This window comes from Lampetra fluviatilis, chromosome 4 (assembly GCF_964198595.1).
Source record: "Lampetra fluviatilis chromosome 4, kcLamFluv1.1, whole genome shotgun sequence".
Lineage (NCBI taxonomy): Eukaryota > Metazoa > Chordata > Hyperoartia > Petromyzontiformes > Petromyzontidae > Lampetra > Lampetra fluviatilis.
The window spans coordinates 870,940-880,885 of NC_136278.1; the positions used below are offsets into that span (position 1 = coordinate 870,940).

Below are 9,946 nucleotides of genomic sequence, written 5' to 3' on the forward strand. Positions count from 1 at the left end.
TCAACCCGGCACCCCCGCCCCTCCCTGCAATTCCGACTGCCCCCCCCTCCCTCTCTCCCTGCAATTCCGACTGCCCCCCCCCTCTCTCCCTCTCTCCCTGCAATTCCGACTGTCCCCCTGTACCCCTCCACCATCACTCTCCCTGCACTCCCTTCTCTCTATCCGCTGGCCGCTAAACCCTTCAGGGCACTGCACGTTCCACTCTCCCACTTGCGCACCAGATCCAGGGGGGTCTTCCGTTCCTGTCGGGTGGCAGGACGGGGTTGGGGGGGTCACAAGTCGGGGGTGGGGGGTGGGGGCACGTGACTCGTGAGTACAGAGTAATGTTTAAAATGTCAAGGTTTTAAATATCCCCTCCTACAATGTCACCCTCTCTTCACATCGGCACAGTTTTAAACACAGCGCGATATCTTCCTCCACACCACTCATCCTACTCCACGTCATCATCGTCGCCGTGCCTGTTCCAGCACCTCTTCACCCTCCTCATCCTCCTCTAGAAGTTCGCGTCTCGAAGAGGGCGGCCGTCCCGGTGAATTCCGCGCTAGTTTGAAAACCCCAGACAACGACGCGCCGTCTGCATCACTCGCAGCGGACGACAAAGATCCCTTGACGGCATTCGCAAGAGTGGAGCCATTGTGTGCCAGCGTCAAGCTCCACTTGAGATCGTTGTGCACACAGCAACAGCAGCAGCAGCTAGGGTCGCCCACTACTGGCAGACTCGTGTCGCCAGGTCACTCTTGCAAATGGGACTGTATCCTGGCACTATTCATTGACGACAAAGACCCCCGTGTGGCCTTAACAGACTGGTAGGGCAAGTTCTGTGAGCGAGTAGCAGCGCTACCTATGAACAGTATCGTAGCGGTTCGCGCGCGGCTCTACAAACTCGGCGACCCGAGTTCATCAAGGCGAACACCAGTGACGAGTATCTGAATCGGTCCCTGGGCCTCCCCTAGGTCGATTCTGCCTCAAATGAATACCTGGTGTAAACATCGTCGCTAGGGAGACAAAGGCGGCCGGACGCGGTGCTGGCCATCCACTCCCTCGTGTGCCGTGCCAGCCTTCATAAGTGATCGCTAACAGCACTTGTCCCAACAGTCTGTTAATAGGCTATACGGGGATCTTTATTTATTGATATCCTCATCTGGATAAACAGAATAAACATAATCGTCAATCTAGCTCATGGTCTCTACTCATCAGCATTATATCTCCTCTCGCTCCACTTCCTGATCCTATCTTCCTCCTCCTTATTCCGTCTCTTCATCATCATCGTCGTCGTCTACCGTCATCATCGTCTATAATTAGTGTGTCTCTCCTCTCTCCACTTGTCCATACTCCGTCTCATTCATCATCGCCATCGTCATCATCGTCGTCGTCCTCCGCGACCCGCCAGCTCACCGCGTTCTTGATCTGCAGTCCGGCCCCGTGCAGCACCAGGAGACGCACGATGCGGGGCCGGCCGAGACGGACGGCGTCGTGCAGGGGAGTGTCCCCCTCCTGGGAGAACGAGAGACAGAGAGGGGGGGGGAGAGTCAGGGGGTGCGAGAGAGAAGTCGAGTGGGAGACGGAGAGAAAAAAAGAGAGAAGGGAGAGCGAGCGGGGAGATGTAGGAGAGAGTGGCGAGCGTGAGGATCAAGTGATGGTGGGGGTGAGGGTGAGCGTTCAGCGTGACGGTGGTGAGCCTGGTGGTGGTGGTGAGTGCCCACTCACCCGGTCGCGTGAGTTCACGTCGGCCCCGCACGCCAGGAGGTGCTCCACACAGCCCGCGCGCCCCGTGCGCACCGCCACGTGCAGCGGCGTGCTCATCGCCTGGAGGAGGCAATGAAGTGAATTAGAAACCCCGATCAGGCCGGTGCACAACACACGTGTGGACGCGGTCCGGGATTAGATACAACTTTTATTTTTTACCAGGCAAGACCCCCTGAGATATGCCGCTCTTTTTTCCGAAGCAGCGACCTGGCAATCACAAATGATAGCTCAGCCAAGTGGCTCATCACGTCAAAATGTATTTTGCGACCAGAGGGCCCAGTGAAAAATCCACGCGGCCACGGGGAGAGAGACACGCAAACTCCAAATACACAGCAGCAGGCGTCAGGGTCGGGGATCGAACCCACGTCACTCCTGTATACCAGGCGAGGTAGTTCCAGGGGATTCGAGGCCAGGGACTTCTGCTGCTGGGTTAGTGTGGAGGCCTTTCTTGCATACTTAGAATCAGAATCTGTGCTTAGACTGGAGGAGGAATCCGATGAGCTATGAAGCTTTTTCTTTACAGATGTCCAGTAGGGGCAGGTCGGCAAAGCAGGGCGGGTCATCCCCCCCACGACTCCCACCGGCCATCCATCTGGTCTCCTCAGCGCTGATATCTACGTTGCCGCACCAGCAACTCATTTAAGGCCGAGTCGACCTAGCGGCCGGCCACACACGCACACGTGCGCGCACCTTGTCCTTGTCGCTGACCCGCGCCCCGTGCTCCTGCAGCAGCTTCAGCGCCTCCACGCTGCCCCCGCGGCACGCCCAGTGCACCGCAGTGCTGCCCAGCTGGGGAGGGGGGACAGGGAGAGTGGGGGGGGGGAGATTCTCCTTGAGGATCAACGCATCAGCGGGGGTTGGGCCGAGAGAGAAAGTGGATGGAGGGATGGATGTATGGATGGGGGCACGAGGTAGGCAAGGAGGAAGGAAGGGAGGGATTGGGGCCAGGGGAAGGGATTGTGGACTCGACGGGGTCGGCTGGGCCCCGAGGAAGGGATGGGGTCCAAAGAAGGAATGGGTCCTAGGGATGGATGGGGTTTGAGGGATGGATGGGGTTTGAGGGAGGGATAGGGTTTGAGGGAGGGATGGAGTTTGAGGGATGGATGGGGTTTGAGGGATGGATGGGGTTTGAGTGATGGATGGGGTTTGAGGGAGGCATAGGGTTTGAAGGAGGGATAGGGTTTGAGGGATGGATGGGGTTTGAGGGATGGATGGGGTTTGAGGGATGGATAGGGTTTGAGGGAGGGATCGGGTTTGAGGGATGGATGGGGTTTGAGGGATGGATGGGGTTTGAGGGATGGATGGGGTTTGAGGGATGGATGGGGTTTGAGGGATGGATGGGGTTTGAGGAAGGGATAGGGTTTGAGGGAGGGATAGGGTTTGAGGGAGGGATGGAGTTTGAGGGATGGATGGGGTTTGAGGGATGGATGGGGTTTGAGGGATGGATGGGGTTTGAGGGATGGATGGGGTTTGAGGGATGGATGGGGTTTGAGGGATGGATGGGGTTTGAGGGATGGATGGGGTTTGAGGGAGGGATAGGGTTTGAGGGAGGGATGGAGTTTGAGGGAGGGATAGGGTTTGAGGGAGGGATGGAGTTTGAGGGATGGATGGGGTTTGAGGGAGGGATAGGGTTTGAGGGAGGGATGGAGTTTGAGGGATGGATGGGGTTTGAGGGATGGATGGGGTTTGAGGGATGGATGGGGTTTGAGGAAGGGATAGGGTTTGAGGGAGGGATAGGGTTTGAGGGAGGGATGGTGTTTGAGGGATGGATGGGGTTTGAGGGATGGATGGGGTTTGAGGGATGGATGGGGTTTGAGGGAGGGATAGGGTTTGAGGGAGGGATGGAGTTTGAGGGATGGATGGGGTTTGAGGGATGGATGGGGTTTGAGGGATGGATGGGGTTTGAGGAAGGGATAGGGTTTGAGGGAGGGATAGGGTTTGAGGGAGGGATGGAGTTTGAGGGATGGATGGGGTTTGAGGGATGGATGGGGTTTGAGGGATGGATGGGGTTTGAGGGAGGGATAGGGTTTGAGGGAGGGATGGAGTTTGAGGGATGGATGGGGTTTGAGGGATGGATGGGGTTTGAGGGATGGATGGGGTTTGAGGGATGGATGGGGTTTGAGGGATGGATGGGGTCTGAGGGAGGGATGGGGTCTGAGGGAGGGATGGGGTCTGAGGGAGGGATGGGGCCTTAGGGGGGCCGTACCCTGTCAGTGAGGTCCACGCGGGCCCCGCTCTCCAGGAGGCGCTTCATCAGCTCCTCGTACCCCTCCACTGCGGAGCGGTGCAGGGCCGTGCGTTTCAGCTGTCAATCAACACCACCACCACCATTACATCATCACCATCATCACTACTTTATCATCATCATTACATCATCACCAACATAATCCGTCATCGTCACGATGATCTTTAAGCCGCACTCGTTAATCCCCTAACTATTAATACATCATCATCGTCATGTCTGCATCTCGCTGCTATTTATACTCATTACCAATGCATTCGCCATCGTCTATAATCATCTTCATCATCACAATCATCCAGTCACAGATATCATCGTTACCGACTCTCCAGCGCGCGTTCGGCTACGTACCGCGTGCTGTTCGGCACGATGTCTGACGTTTCGCTCGTCATATCAAGTGCCATTTGGCCCGAAACGTCGCGTATTATTTACTCATATTGTTCCCCTTGTCAGGCGGCAGACACGCACGCCTCCTTTTAGCACGGGTGGCTACGTACGGTGGCAACGTAGGGTGCGAAAGAAGTTCAACATACATACACACAACAACAGCGACGTTATTGGCGAACGCGTCGAGCGCTGTCGTTGTTGTGCTTTTGCACCACTGCCAACGCAGCCCTCCCGCCACCCCTCTCTCACCTGGTCGCAGGTGTCGGGGTTGCCCTGCGCCTCCAGGAAGCGCTCCACCGCCTTCAGCTTGCCCTCCGCAGCGGCGCGGAGGAATTCCTCGGGGCTCACGGGGCCCTCCTGGAGGGGGGGGGGGGGTCACGACAGGGTGATTGGGTCAGGTTTAAGGGTCACTGTGAGTGAAGGTCAGCGTCAAGGTCAGGATCATGGTCAGGCTGAGAAGAAGTCACCTCCTCTGGTTGGGCTGTGTAAGGGTTAGAGTCAGGGTCGGAGCGTGGCTCAGAGTCGGAGAGTGGCTCAGGGTCGTGGCTCAGGGTCGTGGCTCAGGGTCGTGGCTCAGCAGTGATGATGAGTGAGGTCACCTCCTCGGGTTGGGCTGTATAAGGGTTAGAGTCAGGGTCGGAGCGTGGCTCAGAGTCGGAGCGTGGCTCAGGGTCTGGGCTCAGGGTCGTGGCTCAGGGTCGTGGCTCAGGGCCGTGGCTCAGGGTCGTGGCTCAGCAGTGATGGTGAGTGAGGTCACCTCCTCGGGCTCGGGCTCGGGTTTGGGCTGCTCCTGGAGCTTGCGTTGGGCGCGGCGCCGCCTGCGCGCGCGCGCCAGGCACACGGAGCCCCCGAAGGACTCGATCTCACGGCGCAGGTCCCCCGAGTGCTTGCGGGTTCTGTCTCCATCAGCCTGGGGGGCGGGGGGCACGGGGGGCGGGGGAACAGGCGGGGGGTGGAGGAGACGAGGTATGTCAGATGTCTGAGATGTAAATACATATGTATATGTATGTTTTGTTACACAGAGCACAACGCCCAAAACGTCAAGCGAATGTGGAATGTGCAACGGACAAACGCGTAGTGCGCGTCTGGGATTGAGTGAGATGATTAGTTGTAAGACCTTGGGGGGGGAGAGATGATAATGATGATGACGACGCGGGGATGGAATTCGAAAGTGGAGCAGTGTGAGGGGAGGAAGCGGAGAGGGAGATAAGGAAACGCGGGGACACGGAGACGCGGGGACAAAGTCCGTGCGCCAGCGCATACCTCGGTTCCACTCAAATATTTAGCGAGAGCAGTTTCTGTGCGTGGCGAGTTGAAGCGGATATAACGCGACAGCGTGCCGACTGAAGCACGGCTAGTGGACGATTCCCTCGCAGAGACAGGAGGGACAAGCGGGACACTTTAGGAGAGACAGACGCGGAGACACGAATACCTGGGGGACACGTAGACACAGAGAGACAAAGACGGAGACACGGGGACCTGGTGGACACGTCGAGACAGAGATAGAAAGACATGGACGCACGGGGGACGCGTGGAGGCAGAGAGACAAAGGCGTAGACACGGAGACACAGGAACACGGAGACACGGGGACCTCGGGGACACGTCGAGACAGAGAGACAAAGACGTAGACACGGGGACAGGGGACAAACCTTGACGCGGCTCAGGTCACGGGTCACGGGGGGCGCCGCGGTCTCTCCGTTCTGTGGAGACAGAGACACGGGGACATGAGACACGGGGACATGAGGCACGGGGACATGAGACACGACGAGAGAGAGATGGATGAGAGGCGAATAGGACGCCGAGGGGGGGAGGAGAGAGGGGGCCCCGCCGTGTACCTGTGTGAGCTGCATGTCGCTGCTGTTGGGCTGTACCTCTGTGTGTCCGTCCCGGCCGCTGCTGCGTCTTTTATAGGCGTCGTGCCCCCCCCACTCCTCCTCCCCTCCACAGCCAGCAAAGCTGGGCCCGGGGGGGGGGGGGCTATTGCATCACGGCAGAGGTGAAGGCGGGGGGGGGCTCACGGGGGAGAGAGGGGGCGGGGTGGGGGAGGGGGGTCGCGGCTCCAGACGACGCGCGCTCAATTTAGGAGGCGATGATGTCAGCGTCACACGATCCCCTTGGTCCCCACTGACCCCCACTTCCTAAAACAACCCCCTTATCCGCACCCCCACTCTCCCACCGGACCCCCCCCCCCCCTCCGGGCCCCCCGAGCCCCAGGGGTCCCACATGCCGCGCATCCCGGCGCGGTGACGGCACGCTCAGCTGCTGCTGGCGCAACGGCGCTGAGCACATCATCTAAAAAAATAGGGGACAAAGGGGACCGAAGTGCTATCCCCTCCTCCAAAGGGGTCAAAGCCATATGATGTACCCCCTCAATTAGTATAATTGATGGAGCCCCCCTTGACTGATCCACGTTAACTCTTTTGGCTACTACACATGGGTCCCCTTGGAAACTCCACGTGGACCCCCTTCCTGATCCACATAACCTCCTGGGCTACTCCACGTGGATCCCCTTGCCTACTCATTCATATGGTTTATTATTAAAATAAACCAAACAACAAGTCGACTCCACGTGGGCCCCCTCGGCTACTCCACAGGTAAGGCCCACTGAGCTATACAGCTCTTTTTGAGAAACGACTTGGCTATCACAAATGATAGCTCAACGAGGTGGATTATCACGTGGATATTTATAGCAGCAGCAAAATACTCTGAACGCGTGATGTTGATTCTAAGCGTCATGTTGAGTCTAAATGTGGAGGGGAAAACTGGAGGACCCGGAGAAAAATCCACACGACCACGGAAAGAGAGACACGCAAACTCGAAATATACAACAAGTCGTCAGGGTCTGGATCGAACCCACGACCTCCTGTGTGCCAGGCGAGGGAGTTAACATCTCGCCACCGCGGTACCCCCGACGGGAATCTGGGATTGGGGATCATTGACGGAGGGGGATCAAGGATTGGGGGAGAGGTCATCAGGGATGACTCAGCGACGCTGGCGTCATTGCGAGCCAGTCCGTGATTAACAGCAGTAGCACGTGGTGCTAAATTAAGTGACCCCCCCCCCCTCTCTCGCTCGCCCCCCTCTCCCCCCCCGGCCGTGACCCCCACTTCTCAACCACGTGGATCCACGTAACAGCACCCCGCTGACACGTGGCGCGAGTTCCATCCACGTGGAGCTGTCGGGGATGGTGTCGCACAGCAGAAAGCATTTGTCTCCGAGACCACGTGGGAGACCCCAATCTAGGGGGGTCTGGGACCCCCGAGTGTTATGAGGGGACCCCGTAAGGATGGAGTCCCACGGATCTGGGGGGCCGGGAGGATTAATGGGTACTGGGAGGCACAGGGGCCCCGTGGGTCCCGTAAGCAGGCAGGGCTCCAGAGAGACACGGAGCCTCGTGCCTCCAAGTATGGAGCGGAGAGACGGAATGTGACAGCTGGACGTGCGTACCACACAGACACCCCGCACCACACAGACACCCAGCACCACACATACACCCAGCACCACACAGACACCCAGCACCACACATACACCCAGCACCACACACAGACACCCAGCACCACACAGACACCAGCACCACACACAGACACCCAGCACCACACAGACACCTAGCACCACACAGATACCCCGCACCACACACAGACACCCTGCACCACACAGACACCCCGCACCACACACAGACACCCCGCACCACACAGACACTCAGCACCACACAGACACCCTGCACCACACAGACACCCAGCACCACACACAGACACCAGCACCACACAGACACCCTGCACCACACAGACACCCAGCACCACACAGACACCCAGCACCACACACAGACACCCTGCACCACACAGACACCCCGCACCACACACAGACACCCCGCACCACACAGACACCCCGCACCACACACAGACACCCTGCACCACACAGACACCCCGCACCACACACAGACACCCCGCACCACACAGACACCCAGCACCACACAGACACCCCGCACCACACAGACACCCTGCACCACACAGACACCCCGCACCACACACAGACACCTCGCACCACACAGACACCCAGCACCACACAGACACCCTGCACCACACAGACACCCAGCACCACACACAGACACCAGCACCACACAGACACCCTGCACCACACAGACACCAGCACCACACAGACACCCAGCACCACACAGACAGCCTGCACCACACATACACCCAGCACCACACAGACTCCCTGCACCACACACAGACACACAGCACCACACACATACACCCTGTACCACACAGACACCCAGCACCACACAGACACCCCGCACCACACAGACACCCTGCACCACACAGACACCCAGCACCACACAGACACCCAGCACCACACAGACACCCAGCACCACACAGACACCAGCACCACACAGACACCCCGCACCACACACAGACACCCAGCACCACACAGACACCAGCACCACACAGACACCCAGCACCACACAGACACCCCGCACCACACACAAACACCCAACACCACACAGACACCAGCACCACACAGACACCCAGCACCACACAGACACCTCGCAACCACACACAGACACCCAGCACCACACACAGACACCCAGCACCACACAGACGCCCTGCACCACACACAGACACCCAGCACCACACACAGACACCCAGCACCACACAGACACCCAGCACCACACAGACACCCAGCACCACACAGACACCAGCACCACACAGACACCCCGCACCACACACAGACACCCAGCACCACACAGACACCAGCACCACACAGACACCCAGCACCACACAGACACCCCGCACCACACACAAACACCCAGCACCACACAGACACCAGCACCACACAGACACCCAGCACCACACAGACACCCCGCACCACACACAGACACCCAGCACCACACACAGACACCCAGCACCACAGACACCCAGCACCACACAGACACCCCGCACCACACAGACACCCGCACCACACAGACACCCAGCACCACGCAGACACCCTGCACCACACAGACACCCAGCACCACACACAGACACCCAGCACCACACAGACACCAGCACCACACATACACCCCGCACCACACAGACACCCTGCACCACACAGACACCCTGCCCCACACACAGACACCAGCACCACACAGACACCCAGCACCACACAGACACCCCGCACCACACAGACACCCCGCACCACACAGACACCCAGCACCACACAGACACCAGCACCACACACAGACACCCTGCACCACACAGACACCAGCACCACACAGACACCCAGCACCACACAGACACCCAGCACCACACAGACACCCTGCACCACACACAGACACCCAGCACCACACACAGACACCCAGCACCACACACAGACACCCAGCACCACACACAGACACCCTGCACCACACACAGACACCCTGCACCACACAGACACCCAGCACCACACAGACACTCAGCACCACACAGACACCCAGCACTACACAGACACCCAGAACCACACAGACACCCAGCACCACACACAGACACCAGCACCACACACAGACACCCAGCACCACACACAGACACCCAGCACCACACACAGACACCCAGCACCACA

The 9,946-nt window shown here is 58.8% G+C and overlaps 1 protein-coding gene across 1 annotated transcript; it reads right to left on the reverse strand.

Annotated features, from left to right (window-relative positions):
* Positions 1-144: 144 nt before the first annotated feature.
* On the reverse strand, positions 145-6,232 carry ANKRD2 (ankyrin repeat domain 2). The gene is made up of 9 exons (XM_078855048.1): positions 6,208-6,232; positions 6,022-6,072; positions 5,130-5,282; positions 4,622-4,729; positions 3,953-4,051; positions 2,437-2,535; positions 1,708-1,806; positions 1,396-1,494; positions 145-242 (listed from the first exon to the last, which is right to left on the reverse strand). The coding sequence occupies exons 1-9, from the start codon at positions 6,220-6,222 to the stop codon at positions 159-161; spliced, it is 807 nt and encodes a 268-aa protein (XP_078711174.1). The 5' UTR covers positions 6,223-6,232; the 3' UTR covers positions 145-158.
* Positions 6,233-9,946: the final 3,714 nt, after the last annotated feature.